Raw genomic sequence first — 27699 nt, forward strand, 5'->3', positions numbered from 1 at the left:
ATGTGATGAATTCTTGCCTATCATCTTGGGGGATGTACAAAGATGCACTCGTCCATAAGAAGGGGGCTCAGTCTAAATTAAAAACTAAGGATTTTGCACACGACTTTTTTAAAACAGTAAACATTAAAAATTACATGTTTTGACACTATAGACTATAAAACATCTATAAAAATCACAAATAATGCCGTACTCAGATGAATCTAATGTTATATTCAGAGAGAGAGAGAGAGAGAGAGATTATTATTAGATGACTAAAAATCATTAACGGTTGTCATATATAGAAAAATCACAAAACAAGCGACCTAGCGGCCGATATAGCTCCGCTGTGTTTATGTAGAGAATAACTATTTTTGACACATGTTGATGAAGAAGGTGGAAATCTTTGATAGCTCAATGCAATGGCCAGAAAAAAGTGGCTAAAATAAGCTGCAAAAATACACAATGTCATCATACTTTGAATATGTCACATCGGATCATCCCTAAGAACATGTCAACCAAAGCTATCTGATGAGTAGTTTTTTGAGAATGAAATTTTCTGACCAAAAATGGCAACAATTGCCCCCCAAAATAAAAATTGCAGATTTCATCATCATTTCAAAAGATCAAATTTAGTTCATCTATAGAAACCTGTATACCAAATTTCAAAGCTGTTAGACCAGTACTTTTTGAGAAACACATTTTTGACCAAAAATGGGAAAAATTGCCCCAAAATTTATAATTGCAGATTTCATCATTATTTAATAAATATCATTTAGTTCATCTATAGAAACCTGTATACCAAATTTCAAAGCTATCAAATGAGTAGTTTTGGAAATACACATTTTTCGACCAAAAATGGCAAAAATTGCCCTAAAAATACAAAATTAAAGATTTCATCAGAAATTCAAAGCTATCAGACCAGTACTTTTTGGGAAACACTTTTTTTTACCAAAAATGGCAAAAATTGACCCAAAATTACAAAATTGCAGATTTCATCATAATTTCAATAAATATCATTAAGGTGATCTGTAGGAACCTGTATACCAAATTTCAAAGCTATCAGATGAGTAGTTTTGGAAATACACATTTTTTGACCAAAAATGGAAAAAATTGCCCCAAAAATACAAAATTGCAGATTTCATCATAATTTCAATAAAGATCATTTAGTTCATCTATAGAAACCTGTATACCAAATTTCAAAGCTATCAGATGAGTATTTTGGAAATACACATTTTTTGACCAAAAATGGCAAAAATTGCCCCAAAAATACAAAATTACAGATTTCATCAGAAATTCATATATATTACTTAGTTCATCTATAGAAACTTGTTTACCACATTTCAAAACTATCAGACCAGTGCTTTTTGAGAAATACATTTTTTGACCAAAAATGGCAAAAATTGCCTTAAAAATACAAATATGCAAATTTCACCACAATTTGAATAAATCTGAAATAGATCATCCCTAGGGACATATGTACCAAATATCAAGCTATCTGACTGCTAGTTTTGAAGAAGAAGATTTTTAAAGATTTTTTTACCAAAAATGACAAAAATTGCCTTAAAAATACAAATATGCAAATTTCACCACGATTTGAACAAATCTGACTGAAGTCACCCTAAGTAAACTGTGTTTCAAATTTCAAAGCAATCAGACAAGCGGTTTCAGAGAAGAAGATTTTTTTACCAAAAACAGCAAAAAATACCCCAAAAATACAAATATGCAAATTTCACCATGATTTGAACAAACTGAAGTGAGGTCACCCCAAGTGAACTGCATATAAAATTTCAAAGCCATTTGACTTGCAGTTTTAGAGGAAAAGGCAATTGTTGACGGACGACGACGACGGACGACGACGACGGACGACGACGGTCGACGACGGAAAATCAACCTAATTGATAACCTCCGCGTCGCTGACAGCGGCGCTAATAATTAAAATTGCATGACTCTCTTACGTCTCAATAGAAAAAGCTCATATACATATACGTATTTTAATCCGTTTGGATGTCAGATAATTTTGTAGTTTTACCAAATTCACTTTAACACTCTTTTCAAAATACAATATATTAATGGAGCATGTTAACAAATTCAGGTATCATAGAAACCAAGTAAAATAAACTTTTATTCTTAAATTGGTCGTTATTGTAAGTAAATTTACAGTATATATTCCACATTTTAAAAATAATTGTTCAAGGACATCAGATGGAGCTGCACTTTGCCAACACACTTTTTTCAAAGGAATATTTCTTGTCTAAGATGACAAGGAAACCTATAGAAACTACTTTGTAAAATGTAATACTTCACTTGAAACAAGAGTATATGTAGAAAAAAAGCGGCAATTTTATTTTTCATTATCTATCCTCATTCTAATATGGCATGGGTTGAAAGACTGACATTCAAAAAAGTGCTTAAAATCATGATTAGCAAAATAAAAATGCCTCTTATTCAAAATGTAAGAATTTTATGGCAAAACAAAATAGTTGTTTTGTTATATAGCATTTAAAGAACATGATGTGAAAATTTCAGAAAGTTTGACCAGCCAGACTGGAGTTAAATGCTTTGGAAATCTTGAAATTGGGATAAAAGGGAAGCAGGAAATCGGGTGAATACATTTGTATACATTAACACTTCTATATCATGCAACTTACGACTGCTTGCCAAGCTAAAAGGTAGACCTGACCAATTTTTAATCTTGGGTTAACAAATTAATCAAAATTGGATGAATATTTGCAATTTTCGTTTGGAGGACAATACGCTTTGTTGGGTGCAGTACCTTCTTAACAGTTTTTTTCATGATACTCCTATTACTAAAAACTCTACTAGAACCCTATTTATATTAGAAGCTACTTGGGTATTAATTTGGTAGCCATATTTAATTTGTGAATGTTATCAAAGTGTCTTTTAAAAACATTGAACCGCTAAAGGTGATACTTTATGCTCAAGAAATATATTTAAACTTAAAAAACGGCTGAAATAGATTGTTTAATATGTGATGTATGACAGAAAATGTCTTTTGTAGGTATATTGGCCGCCCTATTTGATGCATGCAAATTAACAAAGTTCAAACGCAAATCATTGCAAGCCAAAAATCGTTTTTACATGCAAACGCAATACACTTTTAACTTTGAAATCATAATAACAGCTTGTTTAACCCTTTGACTGCTGTAATTTTTACATCAAAATTTTAATGCAATATTTTTACCAATTTCCGTGAATTTTTCTGTACGTTTTTTTCATAATTTTGGACAAAATGGATATCATTTTCATCAGCTACAGTTTTTCTATCAAAATTTTGGCAAATAGTAGAAAAATGACTGTAGTACATTTTATAAAGTTGACAAAAATAGACAGGCGCTCAAAGGGTTAATACGTGGTATGTGACAGAAAATGTCCTTTGTAGGTATGTTGGCCACCCTATTTGATTTATGCAAATTAGGGAGTACCTATGCAAATCATTGAATCTTGAAAATCTTTTGTCTATGCCAAACAAATATACTTTAAACTTTGAAATCACTGAAATAGCTGGTTTAATACGTGGTATATGACCGAAAATATCTTTTGTAGGAATGCTGGCCGCCATATTGGAATTATGCAAATTAGTGAAGTGCCTATATGAAACATTATACCTCCAAAATGATTCCTGAGCCAAATAACTAGTGTCAGACTTTGAAATCACTGAAATAGCTTGTTTAAACCTTTGACTGCAGTGTACTTTTTTGACCAAAATTTTATGCAATATTTTACCAATTTCTGTTAACTTTTCTGTACGTTTTTCATAATTTTGGACCAAATGGATATCATTTTTCATCAGCTACAGTTTTTTATCAAAATTTTGGCAAAATAGCTGATAAAATGACTGTGGTACATTTTATAAAGTTAAAATAGACCGGCGCTCAAAGGGTTAATACGTGGTATATGACAGAAAATGTCCTTTGTAGGTATGTTGACCACCATATTGGATTTATGCAAATTAACGAAGTACCTATGGAAATCATTGCATCTCAAAAATCGTTTGTCCATGCCAAACAAATATACTTTTAACTTTGAAATCACTGAAATAGCTGGTTTAATACGTGGTATATGACCGAAAATATCTTTTGTAGGAATGCTGGCCGCCATATTGGAATTATGCAAATTAGTGAAGTGCCTATATGAAACATTATACCTCCAAAATGATTCCCTGAGCCAAATAACTAGTGTCAGACTTTGAAATCACTGAAATAGCTTGTTTAACATGTGATATATGGCCAATTATGTTATTTTGTCGGATAGTTGGCCGCCATATTTGATTTATGCAAATTAGGCATATTTCCCCAAGGTGGATTCGAGTAAACTTTTAATATGTTGTTCGGGGTACCTCTCTGAAATGCATTCTGAAGAAAAAAAATGTTGCAATTTGTGGTGGGTTAGGTGCCAAATCTCGTAGATTGACTGGACTAATATGAATGGCATGCTCTACTGTAGCTGAGGAGTTGTGAAATATACACACCATAAGCTGGAGATGATGGTATATTGCTTGACAAAAAGGGAAAGTTTATGATTTCAAAATTGAAATTGTCTCTTTTGTCATACAGCTTAGTATATAGTGTATTATGTCTAATTTCAAACAATACATCTAGGTATGATGCCGAGTCCACACTTTCAGTATCGGTGTTTTCAGGGGCCTTCAAATGTTAAAGTTCTTGTTAAAATACATGTATGTGTTCCTTTACAACAATGACAAACTCAAGACATAGGAACTGTTGGAAAGTGCTGAAAATATGCAGATAATCACTCAATTGGTATGTTCCACGGCTGATATAAGAATCACTTACCTCATATCCATCTATCTGTATATTTACAGTGCAATCAACGGGAGGATTTGGAACGCTGGTGGTGTCTATTATAAGTGAGAAATAAATCAATGGGAACCAGATGATTAAGATGAGCAACACCAGTAACAGTAAACCAACACTGTACTTGGATACTTTTCCTTTCTTCTGACCTCGAGGTGTCGGGTAATCCTGAAATAAAAATAAATAATAATGAATAAACTGATAGAGTGATAGACTTGTGATGAGACTCAAGGAAATAAAGTTATGGCATTCTATCAAAGTTCCTTTACAACGATGGAAGCTTCAATTTTCTTGTCAACTAATGACTGAGATTTTGAATATTACAAATAAAGCCTGCCACACACGAGAGAAATTAGCTGAGCAAATTTCATTCGAGGCTATTTGCTCAGCTAGTTTACCCTCGTGTGCGGTCGTTTTTTCGAGACTTTTTTGTCGTCGCGAGTATTGAGCAAAATATCCAACCTGTTTGATGTTTTTTGCCTCTCGAGGCAAATTCCTCACCGTGTGCGCTGGAGAAAGTCACTTTCCTCATTTCTTTTTTACTAAAGCGCGCGTGTTGAGATCACATGACAGTGCAAAATGACCGCCCGTAGCATTTAAAACGCAGTCACTTGTGGTTCAATACACGGCAAAGGCTGCTGTACGCATTAGAAAGATAGGTCAAGCCACAGTCACTTGTGATCGGTTTATTCCACTCGACATCTATGCCCCCATAGACGTGTGTACATATGCCTGGTTTTTCTCAGTGAATGAAATTTTGCTCAGCTAATTTCTCTCGTGTGCGGCAGGCTTAAAGCACACCAAATTCAAAAACTTCTTTCCATTGACCACTAAACACATTAACCCCATACCTGCACATCTGTGAGAAGCAGTATGAGCCAAATCTCTAGTATTTTCACCTACTTGGCATGTTATGTTGTAACAGGTTTTAACAGTAAAAATCATGTTTACAATATCTGTGTTTTCAGGTCCTTCAAATGTTAAAGTTCTTGTTTAAATGCAACATATGGAACATGTTATGTTATGCCTCACTGGTTTTAACCAACTTGACCTGATGATGATATATGAACTTGGTAGGATAAGAGTGCATCATGATCAGGTGTTTCTAACATACAATCTCTGAAACTAAAAGGAAGATGGTAGGAACATGCTGTGCACCAACTTGATAATGATTGATGCATAAATATGGTTTGTATATATAAGTACATCAAGTATTTTTGATCCAGAGAACTGATGAGAGAAAGTAAATACTTACTTTTTCTCCTTTTCTCCAGCACTTGATTTCATAGACATTGTTATAAATGTCCTCAATTTTCATCCAGTGAGAGAGAGATAATGTTGTGTCGGTCCACGTCCAATCCATTAAAATTCTCAATTCCAATAGGAATGGTATTAGACAGAATCTGAAACACCAAAAGTAGTAAGTATGTGACAAATGTTTCTCTCAATCACTCTGAATCAACTATCATGTAATCTGTTCTGTCATGTGAAATACATGGAAAACATGTGGTGAAAAGTCAATCACACAATTCTTAGAAAAGACTTGATTTAGCTGTAAAGTCATCTTTGAATGTGTGATTGTATGTCATTTTGGCAGAATTTGCCCTCTTTGATTTGTTCAACCAATCTGAATTGAGCTCTAACTATATTTGGGAGTAAAATGGCCAATATCACTGAATTGCATAAAGGGGATTAGGATTGAATGTAAGCTGAAACATAGGTGGATTTATGTGGTTGGAAATTCTGACAAAGCTTGATGGATTTAGTTGTAAATTTTAAGATACATTGATAAACTAGCTTTGATTTTGAGACAACAGCATCATTGATTTCATGTGGATGATGTCCTTGTACTATAAGTTCTCTGAAGCTTGTCCTGGACTCTGAATGAACAATTATGACGATTAGTCCAAACTGAATTTCAGAAAAAGAATCCATCTCAAAGAATGACGGCCACTGCAGAAGTGACTTACCCTTTGAATAGGAAGAGATTTACGTAATTGTACTTCTTGGTGAGGAAATTACCAAGAATCCTGGTTGGGTATCCAGATCTTATTTGATACGCAGACAAACCAAAGTATATACACTTGAAGAAATACCACAGCTGAGCTGGTGTGTTGTCCACAAACAATCTGTTGAGGAATAACACAAGCATTTAGAACCTAAAATCTTGATTCACAAGAAACATATCCTTGATTCTGATCTCGATGCTGCCTTCAATATCACCTTCAGAGAGGCTCAAGGCATTACTGCTTTCATTCTTTCCCCATATTTTCTCTCTGTATTTAGGTTCATCTACGCCTAGAAGACAACATAATTGCATCAGATTTCTAGTGTGAGATGGTTGAAAATAAAGTGTAGTAGAATGTATTTACTTTCTGTCACAACACAATTTGACCGATGAGTATATTATAAGGAATTCATGAAATTAATATTCATTGTCATGATGTATTTGGAGAGATGCATGGCTTGAAACTGCAGAGTTTTAAGAAATAATACGGCAGTGATTTTTCCTGAGGTCACTTTGGAAGTTGTAATTCTTTAAAGTTACTGTGAGAAACGAAGAAGGAGATTTCAACTTTTTTGTTTTTTTTCCGAGAACAAAAATATCATGAAATGAGGGAAAATTTTATGAAATGTTACTTACCGTTTTGTGATGTATGGCAGAAGGAAAAATAACCAACATGTACAGCGATGACAAGTACAATCAAGAACACAAATTTGCCAAAAATATTCTTGCGAAGATAGAGTCCTCTGTCGATGACTATGAGAGCAAACTGTACCAACCATAGCATTACTGACGCCAGTGGTAAACGATCCTGTTCAAGTAATACTGTCACGTTGTCCTGCCGTGCACTTTGCTACAAATATGAATAAAAACAAATATTAATTAGCATGACATTTTGTAAATTAATGAATTTACACTTGATTTGCAATATAATTTCCCAAATATAATGGCATAAAACATTCACTTATGAAAGTTGAAACAGATATTCAGACTGAAATTTTTTCAATACTTTTCTGATGTACCACTAATTTTGAAACTCTTGGAGTAAGAAAAAATTTTGCCATCTTCTTTTTTGAAAATCTAAATTTTATTTTTCTCCATAGAGTTAACACAGGGATTGCAGCCATTTTGAATTTTAAATATCTGTAAATATTACGTACTTTATTACTCTGGTACCAAACTTTGCATGGTGACCCCTGGTTTTTATTCTTTATTTGGTAAGGGTATAGTTGCAAAAGTTCAAATCTTTCATTTTCGAGGCGCATACTACCTTAGAAAGGCAGGTCAAACTCAATAGAGCAAAACAGCATCAACTGAACATGAGATTCTTTGAATTTAAAGCAAGCCATTTGTACATGTTATGGTAATACGGCTAGTTTTCAACCGGGTTCGAACTCACAACATATGGCATCCAGTCGCCTAGTGGAGAGGCAACAGACAGAACCGCTCGGCCAAATCCCCACTCTCAAAAAGAGTGATTCAATGGTTGGTTGTTTTTCTTGACTTTGACCGCTCCACACGTTGTAGAGTTCTTGAATCCTGAATCAAGCAATGATGTTTGTCAAAATCTGACTCTGTAAAGGTATATGATGTTCCTTACCCCAAATGACCACCAGGCAAAGACTGTTATAAGGAAACAGATGAGATCACAGAGGAACATCAAAACATAGACATCAATAACAGCACTGTATGTGAGTATCTGTCATCTGATAGTAGAATTCTTTGAATGGTTTGAACAGCGCACCCAGCCTGGTTGAAAATAGAAAATTACAAAGTTGGAGTAAATAATACAAGTTAAGGACATCCACTGGTTTGTAACCAACTATACCTTATTTTTGGAAGAAGAACATATCTCTGATGACAATTGGATGTCATTTTTAACTGAAAAGTGTTAATTAAAAATGCTCCTAATCCTGAATAAGTTGTCCATTTGATTGAAACTTCTGTAATCATTGATACAAAATGTAAAGGTAGATCTGGGGAGAGGTTTCAGGTCTTGCAGAATGTGTATCCCTAGAGTTAGCAACATCAAATGAGTAACAACATAATTTCTGTATCTGTAACCTGTTCACCCGAAGTGCCATGTGAACATGTCTGTAATCACAGTTGATAAAGAGGGCCAAACCATGGTGGTGAAAAGGTAGAGTTTGATGGTGGTTACAACCTTGTTGACAGCTTTATTAGATTTACATCATGCATGCTATGTGGCAATGTCATCTTACCATGACTGCTGTATGACTTCATCAACTTCTTCATCTGTCATCGTCACTGCATCTTCCTCTCTTTGTGCTACAGTATCATATTCTGAAAGAGATTAATATTGACATTGCAATCACTGTCAATGTTGACATTGCAATCACTGTCAATGTTGACATTGCAATCACTGTCAATGTTGACATTGCAATCACTGTCAATGTTGACATTGCAGTCACAGTCAATGTTGACATTGCTATCAAGGTCAATGTAGGCATTGCAATCACTGCTAATAGTGACAGTACAATCACAGTCAATGTTGACATTGCAAACACTGCCAATGTTGACATTGCAATCAATATCAATTTGGAAATTGAAATCACGGTCAATGTTAACGTTGCAGTCACTATCAATGTTAACTTTGCAATCACAGTTAATGTTGACATTGTAATTACAGTCAATGTTGACAGTGCAATCACTGTCAATGTTGACATTGCAATCACAGTCAATGTTGACATTGCAATCACCGTCAATGTTAACATTGCAATCAATATCAATGTTGACATTGCAATCACTGTCAATGTTGACATTGCAATCACAGTCAATGTTGACATTGCAATCACTGTCAATGTTGACAGTGCAATCACTGTCAATGTTAACATTGCAATCACAGTCAAAGTGAACATTGCAATCACAGTCAATGTAACATTGCAATCACAGTCAATGTTGACATTGCAATCACAGTCAATGTTAACATTGCAATCACTGTCAATGTTAACATTGCAATCACAGTCAATGTTAACATTGCAATCACAGTCAATGTTAACATTGCAATCACTGTCAATGTTGACATTGCAATCACAGTCAATGTTGACATTGCAATCACAGTCAATGTTGACATTGCAATCACAGTCAATGTTGACATTGCAATCACAGTCAATGTTGACATTGCAATCAATGTCAATGTTGACATTGCAATCACTGTCAATGTTGACATTGCAATCACTGTCAATGTTGACATTGCAATCACTGTCAATGTTGACATTGCAATCACTGTCAATGTTGACATTGCAATCACAGTCAATGTTGACATTGCAATCACTGTCAATGTTGACATTGCAATCACTGTCAATGTTGACATTGCAATCACTGTCAATGTTAACATTGCAATCACAATGTTAACATTGCAATCACTGTCAATGTTGACAGTGCAAAGACTGTCAATGTTGACATTGCAATCACTGTCAATGTTGACATTGCAATCACATCAATGTTGCACTGCAAAAGAGTAGGTTTGTCTTCAGTATTTCTGTATTTTGTTCAGAACAGATTAACAGATACCAGATGAAAACAAAACAAAAAGTGAAATGGCTTCAGTTTGTAAATGAGACTAAAACAGTTGAAAATATAACAAAACTGAAATATTTGTCAAGAAAGATGTTATTATATTTCAGTAAAAACCAGAAGTTTTATATCAAGTTTTACAAAAATTCCACATATTGTCCAGAACTTTGTGTATGTAACAGTAAGATGAAAACAACAATGAATAATAACCAAGTTTAATTACAGTAAATGTTCCTAACAAATTTTAAATCCCATGATTGAAAATACAATCAAGTGTTGCAAATTTCAGTTGGTTCCCATGGAAGTTAAATAAGGCATTACAATTTACAATTTGCTTGAGTCAAGCAGATGTTATGTGGAAAGCAACTTGTTATTTTCAAGTTGTTTAACTGCTGAAGTCATTTTTAAGTAGCTATCTATGGGTTTATCTCTTACCTCCTTTTTGTATTGACAAGCCTTGCCCGTCTGTCTCTGTTATTGCTAAATCTTTCCCCTCACTTTCACCAATGCTAGCTGCAGCATCTCTGGAAGTATCTTCAATTTCACCTGACGCACTACCGGTATCAACATCTGCACCTGGTTTTGTTTTCTCGGACTCATCTTCTCGACTGCCGTCTTTCCATAGACCATGTGACTACAACAACATTCATAAAAATTGATAAAAATCAAGACATCAATATTTCACAAGATATTTTCTTTTTTATGAAACAAACTATTTCAAAATGAACAAATGTAGAAACTTATGTATCTGCATTCTTCCATATCTGTGTTCTACGATTGATAATTTCTCAATAGCAGACAATTACAAAACCTATTCATTCATTCATTCATTCATTTTATTGCCTATTTGAAATCTTTGACTTACAAGTTCAATATTACAAAGACTAAAATGGGAAAAAGGCAAATATGGAACCAGAAAAATAGCTATAAGCTAATTGAGTCTGGTCCCATCCCATTATTTTCTCATGATCCAGAATGATATCTTTCTTCCTTCCTTCTCAGCTTCACTAAAATCCTGATATTGTGGCCAATTTTCAAAGTATGGTAGTACTACAGCTGTTTAAGTAGAAATCTAGAAGATAACTGCAGATTAATTTACCTTGAGGACAGATCTATGGAAGAACAGTGCCAGCAATATTGCTAGGTCATAGACAGCATAGTTGTCACGGCGATCAATACCAATTACTCTTGGCCACCAGAAAGGATCCTCAAGCTGTTCAATGTCTGTATCAAGGGTTGCCCATGGCCAAAATCCAAATTGAAAGAAGAATTTGACCAGAACAACAATCTGTGAAGGTGGAGATGACCATAAGAATATGTGAAACCCAAAATTTGTATCAATCTGCCACCAAAAACTCTAGCTAGTGGTGGTAAATTTTTGCCACTAATTTCCACCATACCTTTGAGGAGGTTGCAATTAAACAAACAACAATATTAGACACTATATTAAAAGCTAACAATAAAAAGTTGTAAGATATTGAAACAAGTTACAAATTTTTATTTGTGTGACTCAAACGTTTTGGTCATGGCTAAAAGACTGAATAAATTTGCCAAATGAGAAGCTTGTAGCTTATGACTCGCTATCATACTAAGAACACTGACTGAATGCCGTGGAAATATTATTTATCCATAGTAATGTACACTGCACATTGCTACCAGATTTTTAGACTCAATTGCCACCTAATTTTATTTCTGGTGGTTAAAGTTTCACAATCAGAAATGAAAAAGTCAGTCTCTCTCTCTCTCTCTCTCTCTCTCTCTCTCTCTCTCTCTCTATATATATATATATATATACCGGTATATATAGATGAATGCTATAATGCCAAGCTCTGAGCAATAGATCTACAAACACACATACAAGTATTCCTATATACATACTTAAGATGTGTTTATATTGCTATCAAGCAGTTCTTTTGATCTTATATAACTGAATAACAGTGCAGTTGCTATACATGTTGTGTGCACTGCAATATTTAAGCTTTGAGTAAGCCTACCCAGTGCTGTATGATTATTGAGAACATGGATCCAATACTTGGGAAGTTGTGAAGTTCATGAACCGCTGAAGACAGAAATATTGATGACTGCTGAGACGATCATAGCAATACAGATATTAAAATTGCATTTATGAAGATGAAATTGTTTCAATATTTTACATACTGTACCAGTGGGATTCAACTGGTAATATAGAGTATTTTCTAATAGACTGATTTGTTTCCTTACATACATAAAGTTATTTAAAGAATTCAGCTGCTTTTTCATCACAAACAAAGCACATTTTCATCATATGTATTAAACAGATAAAGTTCAATGAGTTAACTTGCTAAACCTTACTGCTTAATTAACGTCAATGGAATTAACATCAACGGACATAACATGGGAAACTGTTCCAAATGAGACAGCAGGACTCACCTCTGTGTATGAAATAGCACATATCCAATACCTCTTGGTTGGTCTTGGCACAGTCAGCATGGCCCATAGGAATACTGATATTGGGTATGGCAGGGATAGCAGACTGGCCTCCACTATTTGACTCAGTATCATTAGAAAGTAACAGACCAGCTGTGACTGGGAAATAAGGACGTACAACAAAGCAAAGAGCAGCCGAACTGGTCTGGACATTTTACGACGTTCACTTTTGTCGCCAGTCATGTCATCTGTGATGTCGTCACCAACATATTCAAATTCCTCAGAACTGTAAAGAAAAAAAAACAACTGACTCTCAGCATTATATGTTCAAATCCTGTCATTTTAAAATGATTCCTTTGAAAATCTCTTTATTTTCATTTTATTTCAGTGTTATGATGAAAAGTGAAGGTTTTATACTTACTTGTGCTTTGTAGTCATGCATTATAAAAGTGCAGAAATCTTGAAATGTCAGTTTCCCTATACCTATCACAATGAAAATTTGTTTTCATTTTCAGGGCAATCAAATGACTGTTGCATTGACAATATTAATGTTTAGTATGTATACAATATATTTACTGCAATGTCTTGTCTGCTCTCTGGAACTCAGCTACAATACTGTATTTTTATTCATTGCATTCCCGCAGAGACAGAAATTTAATTGTTGTCGAGTCACATACAAAGTTAGTGTTGATAAGCCAAACGATGGTTACTTTATCAATCTACCAGTGAGTAGCATGAGAAAGCTGTCGGCATAGATATAGAAATTCTGCATGATTGTTCAAAAGTCAAGGAAAATGAGCAAATACCGGTACAGACATGGATTAATTTAAGTCATGTACCCTACCATTACTGTCTCAGTCAATCATTTCTGAAGAAGCCTCTGTAGTAACTCTATAGCAGTCAAAGGTTTATTGTCTTTCACAGCTATGTGAGATTCATACCCACTGACTATCATTAGAATTAGTAGGCAGCTTGGATACATGAGTGTAACTACTTGATCTGAGACTGGTAGTTGTCACTTATCTCAGAGTAGGATTATTCACAAATATCCTTGTTGCACAATGGTATCAAAAGATTGTAAAAAAGTCTTATCACAAGTTCACAGGTTATCATGCTTTATTGTGACAAATTGTATTGCAGTAAGAATTTCCTATAAGGTAATAAGTCTCAAGGACTTATTTCATATCACTGTGGAGAAACATTACATATGAAGAGAAAGTTGTTAAATTATGATTCTGTGCGTGTGGCAATCCTCTTTGGTGCATGCAAGATGAATGAATGTGCACTTTACATGCATGAGACTACCGCATATTCTATCAAGAAGAATGTGCAGTGCATAACTTTGTTTTCCCAGCCAGTGTTAGTACAGGATAACAAGGCCTATAGTACTAGCATGGCGCATTCACCACTAGTCTTCATAACCTTTGAAAGCTGCAAGGACTGTTCTGAGTAACCTACCTGTGTGGTGGATGTACAGGTGGTATTATGCGAAGTTTTTGTTCCTTCTTAGGAACAATATCACCAGTTCTGAATGAAATTTACAATGAGCAGGATTGAGAGATGCATCGAAACAAACAAAATCATGTTTAAAAAAATTGACATAACTGAACTCAGATGGACCAGAACAGAATGCTACACAACACATGACAGCTTTATACATGTACACTGAAGACAAGATTACACTGACTGAAGACAAACTCACAAGATGAAAGAAAACAAAAATGTACAAGACTGCCACTATGATCAATATCATTGTCAATTTTGGTGATATTTTCAGCATATGAAAATAGAAAATATCAGTGTTTGTTACTATTATGATATTGTGACAAAACTTTGTCAGATTTGACTCAACAGAGTAGATGTCACAGGTAAAAAGATAAGTAAAGAGACAGATGATAGGACAGACAGACTGGACAATGGGAATAGATGATAGGACGGACAGACTGGACAATGGGAATAGATGATAGGACGGACAGACTGGACAATGGGAACAGACAATGGGACGGATAGACTGGACAACAGAAACAGATGATGGGACAGACAGACTGGACAATGGGAATAGATGATAGGACGGACAGACTGGACAATGGGAACAGACAATGGGACGGATAGGCTGGACAACAGAAACAGATGATGGGATGGACAGACTGGACGATGGGAACAGACAATGGGACAGATAGGTTGGACAACAGGAACAGATGATGGGATAGACAGACTGGACAACAGAAATAGATGATGGGATGGACATACCGGACAATGGGAACAGATGATGGGACAGATAGGCTGGACAACAGAAACATATGATGGGACAGATAGGTTGGACCACAGGGCGTTGTCTAAATGTCCGTCCCCAGGGGTGGGTAGGTGTTTCGTTGTATCGCTAATAAAGATATATTCTACCAACCTTTGGTGTTTCGGTCTTAACTTAGCACTGCCCTTGACAATCTTGCGTATACGTTTTATCAACATGCTGCGTCTATTATCTGATGAGTTTGAGTGCCTAATTAGCCAAAGTAATCAAGGGTAAATTACTAATCTGTGGACGCTCTCACCAGATTATCACCGGATTAAATTTGACAAAGTCAACAACGAACGCACCAGCAAGGTATAACTGAAGAAAGGGCTGAAACTCTCAAAAGCCGTATTCACAGAATTCTACTTTACATAAACATTTCCTAATTTTTCGAACGTCACAGTTTTCTGACATGTTTAAACGGGGACAGGCAAATTTATGCCTTCGTCGGTTGCTTCTTTGAGCAATAGAACACTAATCAAAGTGGTGGAGTCAGTGTCCCGATGTGGTCCGTCAGACCGGAAGCCGGAACTAGAAACCTTTGACCTTAGAAATGTTTAGTTTAAGCCCACATGATCGATAGAGGTAAACAAATTAGCCAACATGCTTTGGGATCGAGGGTCAAGCTCATCGGTGTTTATAAACACGGACATGACAATCTATGTGTTTTTGACTACAGCCGGTCATCGTTTGGGGGAGGAAACTCGCCGCTTGTTACATAAAAACTGACTAGTCGGCAAAAGTATTTTCATGCCTTATATATGCTTATTCGTTTCAAGACGAGATGAAAGCTGCGAAGACACATTGGAAGCACAGTATAAATACTCAACCAGGTTGATCTATACGTTGGAAGGATATTGATGTCACGGTCTTGTCGAACGAAAAGGAGATGTTTAGGCCATAGCAAAGACGATAAATCAGTCAGCTGAATAAAACGAATTTTTTCGGACACCATATCTTTTTATGTCAGTTTTTGAACCCGCGTGAAACCCTGCCTAGCAATGTAATAACTATATATAATCAAAACCTTTTGGACATATCTTTTTATGTCAACGTTTGGACACCGCTTTAGAAATGCATGATATAGCATACTGTATATGTCTGACTGTCGGGGAAAACACTTCTTGCGCCGCTGTCGGACTCAGTCGCGCGATCACGGTGTCTTTCCCTGTCTTTCCCTCGCACATTCGCTTTACCAAAAATGTGTTTTTTGTATAAAAACCGCAGCTTTACAGTTAAGGATGTTAGACTTCGAAGTTTATGCAATCCATCATCATATGGCCACCCTCTCGTCTTTACATGTTATGTGGGACTTTGCTCAGAGTTCACTACAATTTGACGTAGGCTTCGTCGACTGATAGAATGGAATAACAGAGATGTGTACATCGGACACAAATGCAAATGCACTGTTTTTTGTGCCTCCGTCGGACTCAGTTGCTATGTCTTTCCCTTGCACGTCAGCTTTCTCGAAAATGTGTTTTGTATAAAAACAATTTTACCGTGAAGGATGTGATCCCTCAAGGTTACTAATACACTTGTCGATTTGATATGCGAAGACACACTGACGACCAGTTATTTATTAGTTCTGAAACGTCAAACCTGGTGAAAATCATTCCGCGACACTAATCGATTATATGTCTTTTGGAGAACGTCCTAAGAACCTGACATGACCCTTGTTTGATGCGTTAGGTAGTTGAGTATAAGGATTGATAAAATAATGTATCAAAATATACACAGATTCACGCGACTGCACTATCATATTCTTGGCAGCTCAATGACGTTTATGGCCGAGAGGGCGGGAGTCTCAGACCCAAGGGAGCATAAGCAGCAGTATACAGTACATTGCATGCTTTCCATGCAAAATCCGGCTTTGACTAATGTTCCCGTCCTGTTTCCGAGCATAACTTTCGAGCTGCGTAGCTAGTAATGTCATGGATGTTACATCCATGGTAATGTTGAGGTCAAGATATCCGAATAGTTCGTGTTCGAAATGCTTCTTGATTTGCAGAGAGAACACTCGGCCTTCTTGTTTGTGTTTTAACTTAGCACATGGGGTCAATTGAAAAATTCAAAGCAAAATACCGCGGTGTATAAAATCTGCAGGCACGTAGTCACCAACCCACAACATTACACTACTTGTACTGCAGAGCACACAATCGGTCGTATGTACAACATGTCTTTTGTTATTTGAAAAAGAAGACTAATACAAAAGTGTACGTATTGCAAGAACGCAGTTGATAAACTGGACAAGTTGAAGGCGAGCTCGAACGTCGAGTTAATAAAGTCTTTTCCGTTCTTGTTCTCGACTAACACGGAATTTTTCAATATTCAGTTCGATGCGGTGTTATAAGCACATCGACCAACGTGGTTTTTGCCGGGCCAGCAGGAAGAGTATAAACACATCTCCGATACGTTACCAAGGTGTGTTGAACACATACCACGTATTCCTTATTCATGGGAGGTCCTCCTTTCCGACCTATTCGTTTACAAATGAATATTGAAGTTTGTTTTGCCTTCTGTTTGTTTCTGAATACATGAATATAAAGTGTCCACTAGTTTACGGACCACCTCTGGACACGGCTTTTGAGAGTTTTCGCCCCTTCTTCAGTTATACCTTGCTGGTGCGTTCGTTGTTGACTTTGTCAAAATTAATCCGGTGATAATCTAGTGACAGCGTCCACAGATTAGTAATTTACCCTTGATTACTTTGGCTAATTAGGCACTCAAACTCATCAGATAATAGACGCAGCATGTGATAAAACGTATACGCAAGATTGTCAAGGGCAGTGCTAAGTTAAGACCGAAACACAAAGGTTGGTAGAATATATCTTTATTAGCGATACAACGAAACCACCCACCCCACCTACCCACCCCTGGGGACGGACATGTAGACAACGCCCTGTGGTTGGACAACAGAAACAGATGATGGGATGGACAGACTGGACGATGGGAACAGATGATGGGACAGATAGGTTGGACAACAGAAACAGATGATGGGATGGACAGACTGGACAACAGAAATAGATGATGGGATGGACATACCGGACAATGGGAACAGATGATGGGACTGACAGACTGGACAACAGGAATAAATCAGCGGCAAGAAAGAGAGAGAGAAATGATTAAGGACCATCATGATGATACAGGAGTACAGTTGCCTGCACAACTTATGGCAAAACCAACAAGGGCATAAGATGTATTGTGCCACAACTATCATGGCAGTGTCTAGATAGATAGATAGATGGATAGATGACTTTGACTGAAAACTGAAAGGTATCACCAAAGGATCAACATACATAAATACACATTGCTGTCCTGTTACTCTAACGTTCTACTGTTAAATGATTGGTGTATTGGGCATGTATATTTGTTCTAGTTTCCCCATTTGTTTTGTTTTCTTTCTGTGTTCAGTTGTTTGTTTTGTAGGCAACAAAAATTGTATGTTGTTTCATAGTTAACAAAACATTTGACATTGTTAATTTAAAAGTACAACCACACTGTCATATACACATCATAGAAGGATGAAATTTGAATTAAAGTTATGATCTGGCAGAAATTTTGACAGTTAAAGTATCAAAAGAGAGTGATGGAAACAGTGAATGCATGTCAGACAGTGTGATACATGGGGACAGTACTTCTAGTGAAATACATCTACACAATCTTGATACTGACCCTTCTTGTGACCTTGACTTTGAGTCATCTTCTGGTTTGCGTTCTTCATCATCTTCACTTTTCAGAGGTACAATGGTTAACTCTGCACTTGCTGCATCATCTTTGTCAGACGTACTGGGCTGACGGGCTGCTGTCTCATCTTCCACTGACAGCTGTATAACACCACTCTGATCATCCTGGTCCTGGAAGACAGATTAACCAGAAAACATTGAACAAACAACTGTAACGAAATAACCAGAGCGCCCTCTACGGCCGAGTTGATGTGCCACTGACTCAACAGTGTTCTAAAGAAAATTTCTAAGTTATTGGTATATGGATGACTTAAGAAAAGTTTATAATTTTACTCGATTGACACAAACAAAAAGTTAAGAAATTGAAAATTCAAAAGCAAATTGACTTTCCCTTATAACCATTGCAACAATTTATGCATCTCTTAACTATGCTATATTTCTAACATCACTTCTAATGGATGCGCCTATCTGTAGAACCTGACAATGCCAGCTGTTTAATGGGTTATTTTTATTTGGAAAACTTACACAAGCATCAAACAAGACATCTGACCGATAAATGCAACTTTTACAATCACTCAACCTTAAAAATTACATTTGTAATTGAATAATTTTCTCATCAACCTTGCTACAAAAAGGGTAATAATCCAAAACTACAATTTTCACTTGAAGTCATTTCAATTTTTACAAGCTTTCCAGCTCTGCTATTATAGCAATGGTTTCAAATCTATTCATTTTAATCTGTTGTTATACAATCCTTCATTCAGCTTAAAAAGGAAATATTCCTCACTTTGGTATACCAGTTGTTGTATGTGTGGTACCAATCTAATTCAAACCTTGCAAACGTGACTCCATTCATTTCATTATTCAATTTTAAATCATGAAAATAATGTTCTCTGTTGAATCTCATCAAGAATATTCCTATATAACTTAAAACATGATTGATAATTCTCTATCCAACAATACCTGCTGATTGTCCTTCTTCTGTCTCATTTCTGCTCTGTATCTCTTCAGTTGATTTGCCACATGACGGTAATTGGCAGATATTGTGAAAAGCCATTCTATGACGGCATCCACAAACCTCAGATAGATCAGCCATCCAACGGTAATTGTATTACAGAACTTGTCCCATAGAGTATCTGATATGAGTTAAAATAAATAAATAAATAAATAAATACTAATTAGAGTATAAATAAATAAATAAATAAATACTAATTAGAGTATAAAATGGGAATATCATACAATTTTTTGTCCTATGACATGTCATCTAATGTACAAGAATATCATTCAACATGGTTGCAATCTTGTGCGAATGTCATTAAAAGAAGAAAAAGATACCCAAGATAAAATCTGACGTGTACTCAGCATGATACATAATGCAACATAATGCAATACTGACAATTTTTATGAGACTTTCATCACATACGATGCTTTCATGCAAGATCTGTTCAATGTAATGTCATGATTTCTACAATGTGAACATGATTTCTAAACACAATATGACTTCCTGACAACAAAGACACTCCTACCTGTAATGGAATCATTGACAGTAAATTGGCTGGCATGTTATGAACATCTTCAAAATGTTTTTGAAAAATTTAAAAATTAGAAAACATTCTGTGTAAAGTAATAAACTTACAAAAGATCAATTTCCCAATTCACGGTCTTTAATTTACATGTAAATATCAATGATATACACATGCACATGTACTACATGTGTAGAGCTGACATGAGCACTGTGCCGCACTATGATATCTAGTCAATAACTTGATACACAGACAATCAAACCCACAAAGTATGGTATTTAGTTACCTAGTGAAGAAACATCAGCAGTCAAAACCACTTGGCTAAATCCCCACCTCTAAACAAAGGTGGTTCAATTACCAGTTGTTGCAATTTTCGGACTGTGACCCCTCCTCATCCACTGAAAATTTCATGAAGCACTTTCATATTCATGCCTGATATCGTACATTGCACACAAACTTCACCACAGTAATGAATAACAGAATAAACAGAGACGAGAGAACTACATTTTAAGTCGCTGACAGTTGATAGATTTTGCATAATTCATTGGCTAATTATAACTCTCATATGCTACATTCCCGCTTCACGGAATAATGACTACCTTCTTTTTTCTTCTCTGGCTCTTCTGGTCTAGTTCCTTCCTCTTCTTCTTGTCCCTCCTCAGGACACACTGCATCTATATCTGTTTCAGTCTTTGGTTTGGAAGCTGTTGCTCCATCAACCGTGTCTTTGTCATCTATTGTTGGTGACATGGGAGGTGTGGGCAATGATTTTGGAGATGTTGGTGAGGATGGACTGACAGGTGCTGATGATGAATCGTGAGTGTATTCTGTGAAAAGAGGTATGTCCTCGTAGCGAATATAACCATCTACAAACATGCATTACACGAAACAAACATATGCAGGAAAAAAAAATCATGAAAATGGTGGGAAATGATCCATGCATAATGGCATAGAACAAAAAATAAACAGAAGTATACAATCAATAACAATCTTACGCATCCTGCCGGCAGGAAACAAAATTCCATGCGATAGCGGAGTTTCATCTCTGACAGCCATAGATATTATAATAATTATAACATAGAGCTGTGATATGCTATACAAATACACCAACAAGATTATGAAACCAAAATGTTTAAGGGACAAAGTCGGCCATTTTTCATGAATTTGTTTGATACGAGATACTACTTATATTGTTTGACATGTTAGAAGATACTGAATGAAAAGGTGACCATGCATATATTTGAACCCGGTTGTAGACACGATACATGAAACAAACCATTGCAAAAATGAATAAATGGTCATGACCGTTTATCCATTTTTGACTTTGTCCCTTTAACTAAATCAATACATACAACACATTTCTGATTTAAAGTAGGACAAGTCCTACAAAATTAGTAACCATGACTAATACTGCAACATGGTTGTAAAGATAACCAACATAAAGCAAAGAAGGATATTTATCAATCCTAATAAACTGCAGGTGTAGTATCGTTGTTTGATTCACCAGTAATTTTTATGTGATTAGGTTTAAATCAATGACTCTCTGACAAAGAAATTGTACAGGATCAATCATAATTTCCATTTGAGCTGATATACTAATGGTTTGAAATTATGATCTTGTGTAATTTGAGACAAACATGCAGAACTCGTTCAATTTTCTGTCCATGCTGACCGTACATTTCATCAAATTTAGTCTTCCTTAAACATCAGTAAATTAACTGCAATTTGCTGTAAACTATTTGCTGCAAATTTTCTTTGTGTTCTTTTCATCAGATTCAATTAAACTCTGTATAAACTTACAGCAAATTTGCAATAAATAGTTTTTCATAAAGCTGCACAAATACTTGACTTCTCTGCAAAGCATTTATAGAAAAGTTCAAGGAATTGTAAAAATGAATTTTATTAGAGATGGATATTTATGGCTACTATCTGATATGTACGTGACTGTAAAATGGTATGACACCTGGCATGATGTTTTAATCTATAATGCAACAGTTTATTGACTTCACAAATTAGTAGCAACAAAAAAATCCACAAATGCCTTGAGATATTTTGCTAACAAACAAACATGCTAGCAATACTCAGACAAACAGATAGATAAACAGGCAGCAAACCAAAGTTATGGAACACCAGAACAAAAACTTCAAATGAAACCAGTCACTCAACCAAGTACTAAAACATGACTTCTTACAGCATGCAATAGGAGTCAAATAAAACATAAAGATATGCAGCCTCAGATATGATACTGCATAGCAATATTAACAAAGTTTTACATATAGGACATCACCTAATTGCACAGACTTTGGAATTCTGTATCCCTACAGAATTATAGGAATTGTGTGTGTATACCAATAAAAGGTAATGCTGACATAAATGTGGAAATAAATAATAATCTGGGCTGACTGGACACAGTTTTCCAGTTAATCTGCCATAACATGTCAACAACAGACTTTTTGACAAACAGTGTAAAAGTGGTGCAGTTTTCGGTCAAAGATCATGCTTTCTGTACAAACTTGAAATACATATAGACATCATCTGGAAATGTTTACCTCCCACAAACACTTGACCCTCTGATGGTAACGTTGCAATAGTTTGACGCCTTCCCTTTTCCACAGGATCACTTTGGGACATGGAACGTTTGATGGCTCTGTCTTTCTTGATAGTTTCCTTGGTGCCCTCTGTGATAGCAGTGTATGCCAGCTGAGGGGCAAATTACAATAAGAGGAGTTTGATTTCACAGCCTTGGTATTGGAACGACCCATCTTTACAATGTTTATCATCGACAAGCTTGATGAATATTATGATTTGCTAGGATATTGATACATGTTTGACAGAGATGAAAGAAGTCACTGTTTGATGCCTACCGGTATATCAATACATAACAAAAGTTGAAGTCACATCCCGAGATTGTTTCATTTAAACTTAGCAAATTCCACCACATGGGATATGGAACAATCATTACAAAAAGGCATTGAAGTTATAATCTAATCTGTCCTTTTTAGTTCCATTAATATCTTCATACAGTTTGAGGTCCTACCAACCAATCAGAGTCAGTGCAATGTGACTTACAGAAAATGAGAATGGCTAAGAATGCCAAGCCATTACCTGCATGGGTCCAGCTTTACGAGGTGTTCTTGGTTCTTCCTCTTCTGATCTAGTATCTTCACTCTCTTCATCACTGCTTTCATCTTGCCATAAGTACCTGTCTCCGCCACGAACAGCTAAAAAAAATTACATATTTATCTTTAGAATAGGGGATGATTAAGTTTCCATCACCTTACCAAAATTGATGAATTTCACCAAATACTTTTACCTTCACATGTACATCCAAAGGAATTTTGTCACCTGTATTTATTATATGATAGTAGCAAATCATTGATTTTCAGTTGGCTGACCACGTATACATGTGCACTGCTGTTCCAGAAGTAAGTATGGCTGACATTAAAGATGTTCTCTTTTACCATGTTCAGTTACACACAAATTAGGACTTATGATGTAACTGTTTTGGGAGAGCTTTATACTGGCAGTTGGATTAAGGCTAATGCTGATTGGTGGATAAGAAACTGATCTTTTCAGATTTATGCAACACAAATGCAACTCATATGCAACACAAAGCAATAGTCTAGAAACACAGATTTCTTGATTTTGGCAGTATGGTTATGTATGGTGGCTGGAATAGAAATAAGTGTTTTGACTTGGCAGTGACTGAATCTAAAATCAACAAAAAATCATTTGTCTTGCGGTTAAGTCAATAGACTATGGATACCAAATATTCATAAAAATGTTACGCTATATGTGAAATTAGAAACCTTCATTAACCACTGAAGGCTAAACTGTATTCGAAGGAAATGCCAGGGCAAAGCAGATATCTATATGTTATGTGCATGAATAAAGTAACACCAAATATTCACTAGGCAGTGAAACATATGTACATTGATTGCAAAAGCTTTCTGGATGAGCTTTTAACCTATAAAGTGGTAATATTCTATCCATATGACCTGAAATTAAAGCACCTCGTAGTACATTAGGTACAGTATGCATTGGTATGAGTGATACTTGACACCCAAACAAATGGAAGGTGGGCTGGGTAGCCATTTGTACATTGATATGGACAGTCTTGAATTGTCCGACAAGTTGTACAACAGCACTGCACCAACATTACACTGAGCCTCAGGATTGAGGCACAGGAATGTTGTTTCATTCAAAAAACAAAAACAAACAAAGACCAAAATTGAAAGATACATAGAAAATCATGTCAGACTTGAATGATTTGAAACATTTGCATTTTTTGAACCCTGCAGACTGTATTGAACTGTGTGAAGGAAGTCTATCAGTAAACATGAAACCTGTATGTGTGGACACAAGACAACAACTTGATTTGAATGTGTGTTAACAAAACAACAACTTATATATTTGTATGCTTTAAAGTGCAAGTTTTGAATGCAGTGAGTACTTTCAATGGTAATGCTCCATCCAAGCTTAGACAGTAGAAGTGAGATTCAATACAAATAATGGTAATTCTTAGGTCAGTGGACAGCAACTTGTGAATTCTCATATTCTAGGGATAACAAACAGATTGGAAATTTACAATTGTATGCACTTAAAAACGGTTATTGTTGTTTGAATTGGACCCCATACTATATGTGAACAACCATTTATTTTTCAGTTCTGTTTCAGTAGTCTTTTTCAAAATAATATGAAAACTGCTACTCACAATCACTTAAAATGATTGCACTTGTATTAAGTATCAATACATACAAGCACACGCCAAGCACTGTGTGCTGGCACTCTTAGAAAGGCTTACAGTATTTCCACAGGTGACTTAGTATATTAGGTTGATGCACATGAATATTTACTGCGACTTCAACACTCAGAGGTCAGTCAGGTCAGGTCAGGTCAGGTCACGTCAATGATAAAAATATTGAATTATAGCATTTCATCTTCTTTGTTGGCTGTCTGATATCCCTACCTTTTGAATCCTCTTGATTATGGCCAAAAAATGAGTAAAATAAATGGGAACTTTTTGTGAGAGATGTTTGGTACCAAAGACTCATATCACCAATAAAAACTAAGATGCCTCCACAGCAGAAAAACTTAGATCCATAAATCTTTACCAAAAACATGATAGGCTCAGCCAAATATACTCTATTGCATTACATATAAACCAAAAATCTTTGAACCAAAAGTTGTTATCAGTAGAATTAGTAATTTCAAGTTAGACAGAGCTGAGTGCATGGCATTCTGGAAGTTAGACAACCCAAAAATATCTCATACACAGCAAAAGAAATTCTCAGTTGTACGAGATCAGATAATACTATAATGAAAGGTACCCACTTTGAGGTGTTCAGGACAGATTGGATTTTCACACGGTGGGAAAAACAAGATAAGTGGGTTGGGTCGGGAATAACTGTTCTCTATTTCTAGCTTTTTCTACTTACTTCCTCTTTTTCTGCTTCCCATGAAGTACTGTCGAGCTTCTATTGAAATACCACCACCAAAGATTTTAAGTGACAAAGCTAGATTCTGTGATTTGGACATGGTTCTACATGCTATGATTTTAGTATGATCAGTTAGTGTGGATTTTTGGAAGACCAATAGGATAAAGAGAGGAAATACAGGGCTCTCAAAGTTTGTTAATTCTCTGGTTAGTTGAAATGCATTTGACTTTCATATATGCTGGGTTTAGCCTGATTTCCTACTCGATGTAGCATTGATGAAATATAAAAGCATAACATTGCTCTTGCACATACACTGTAATGCTGTAAAAAAAATATGATGACCTATGATCTGATGAAATGACAGAGAGACATACAAGAAAGGGAAAAAAGAGAGAAAGATGTAGAGTTGGAACCCAGAGAGAAGACAGAAAGGCCGAGGGAAAGTAAATGCAAGATTTGATGAAAATGACATTTGTATGTAATGAAAATGTTTTGGAAAAAAACAGCTTTTGTTGAAAGATGATAGTCAGCAAGAAGCTTTCAAAAAAATGTACACCAATGAAACAGAAAAGAAATCAAAAATTTATGGAATCAAATGTGAAAAATGATGCTTTTGGTACATGCTTGTTCTAATGTCTTAAAACATGCATATCTCTATGAGAATTTGTTTACTGGGACTTTATGACAACATGGTATCACTTAGCAGTGTGTTGCCACTGTTGTAGTGGGGGTAGGGACATTCAGTATTCAGTAACAAGGCATTGAGTTTTATCCTAAGTTGGGCTTTTACTGTTGAGTTTGAACTACAGGCTAGACTCTGTGATATTTTAAAGATTTAAGGTTTTGTTTTGAGATATTAAGTGTGAAAAAGTTCAAGCTGTTATATATGCTATTAGGGGATGGGCAGCATCGCAGCTTTAAACCATACATACCTGTTACACGGTCATTATCATTGTTAGTCTTTCAACATGCTTTCTGCTAGATATTCCTGAAAATTATTTCCAGATATGAACTCATCAAAAATGCCTATTGCCATGACATTACTGTGAAGTGAGAGAGATGACCATATCTTGAAAACAACAATTTTCAGGAATTTCTGAATGTTGCATAGCTTCTTTCTTAATCAGAGCAATAACAGCCAGTTTATCACGAGCAGATGCTGAGAATTGTGTCAGGACTTACCTTCCCAATGGTCTCTGGGCTCACATTTGTCTTTGCCCCGCAGTTTGTCTTGTCTGGCTTTCACTTTCTCAATTCTGAAATTGACACAATACACCACGGTAATTATTAGACCACTACAAACAAAATGCTAATTTGACAGCCTGTAGAATGACACCTGATGGCTCACCATTTAGCCAATGAACAAACATCAACACTTTGCTTAACAATGCCATTTTAGGAGGACGTGCTAGCACATCTGAAGATCACCAGGCCACACCCTTCTAGTCTGAGTGTGTCTTAGAAGGTCAATAAATAAACATACTCCCTAACGTAATGTTGCATTATTATACACCTACGTCTGTATACTATGGAGTTTTATCACATGGTAAGTTTTGGTATTAGAGGGCGTGGAGCACAATAACACTGATGAAGAGTACAATAACTTACCCGCTGGTGTTATTGGATGCTATTTGACCTTTTTGACCTCACAAGTTTTATGTAAACACTAGGAAAAAGGCAAGATTCACTCAAAAATATACGTCAAGCATTAGAGGTCATACAGTGAGCGATGGTCAGCACAAAAGCTTTGAATTTATGTGAAATAATCCTGCTGAACTACAATTTTTTCATGTGCACAGCATGCATAGAGTATTTGTCCTATATGCTAAGCTACATGATGACATGATCAGTCACACCACACAACGGTAATGTTTATCCTGATATCAATTTATTACTTTGACACTTACTTTTTTCTTATCTTGTGGAGAGTTTCTTCTTCTCTGTCTTTTCTGTCTCTGACATCACTAGCAAGCTGTTCATTTATTATCGTTGCTCCTCTG

The 27699-nt window shown here is 35.7% G+C and overlaps 1 protein-coding gene across 20 annotated transcripts in view; it reads right to left on the bottom strand.

Annotated features, from left to right (window-relative positions):
• The window catches only part of LOC139148365 (piezo-type mechanosensitive ion channel component 2-like), a 103345-nt gene that overhangs the window by 8737 nt on the left and 66909 nt on the right, over window positions 1–27699 (bottom strand). For 6 of the 20 annotated variants that reach the window (XM_070719779.1, XM_070719772.1, XM_070719771.1 and 3 more), the window contains 19 exons: window positions 27607–27696; window positions 26882–26955; window positions 25700–25738; window positions 23367–23482; window positions 22811–22961; window positions 20861–21127; window positions 19702–19874; window positions 18728–18909; window positions 18098–18130; window positions 14221–14289; window positions 12766–13048; window positions 11456–11644; window positions 10792–10990; window positions 9042–9123; window positions 8420–8568; window positions 7459–7672; window positions 6785–6943; window positions 6070–6217; window positions 4794–4982 (listed from right to left, as the gene is read on the bottom strand). In XM_070719779.1, the coding sequence (XP_070575880.1) occupies window positions 8493–8568; window positions 9042–9123; window positions 10792–10990; window positions 11456–11644; window positions 12766–13048; window positions 14221–14289; window positions 18098–18130; window positions 18728–18909; window positions 19702–19874; window positions 20861–21127; window positions 22811–22961; window positions 23367–23482; window positions 25700–25738; window positions 26882–26955; window positions 27607–27696 (2023 nt within the window). In that variant the 3' untranslated portion in view covers window positions 4794–4982; window positions 6070–6217; window positions 6785–6943; window positions 7459–7672; window positions 8420–8492. The remainder of the gene's footprint in view (window positions 1–4793; window positions 4983–6069; window positions 6218–6784; window positions 6944–7458; window positions 7673–8419; window positions 8569–9041; window positions 9124–10791; window positions 10991–11455; window positions 11645–12765; window positions 13049–14220; window positions 14290–18097; window positions 18131–18727; window positions 18910–19701; window positions 19875–20860; window positions 21128–22810; window positions 22962–23366; window positions 23483–25699; window positions 25739–26881; window positions 26956–27606; window positions 27697–27699) is intronic. The other 14 variants (XM_070719782.1, XM_070719790.1, XM_070719786.1 and 11 more) reach the window with 12 other exon arrangements.

The sequence above is a fragment of the Ptychodera flava genome, chromosome 13 (genome assembly GCF_041260155.1).
Source record: "Ptychodera flava strain L36383 chromosome 13, AS_Pfla_20210202, whole genome shotgun sequence".
NCBI classification, from domain to species: Eukaryota; Metazoa; Hemichordata; class Enteropneusta; family Ptychoderidae; genus Ptychodera; species Ptychodera flava.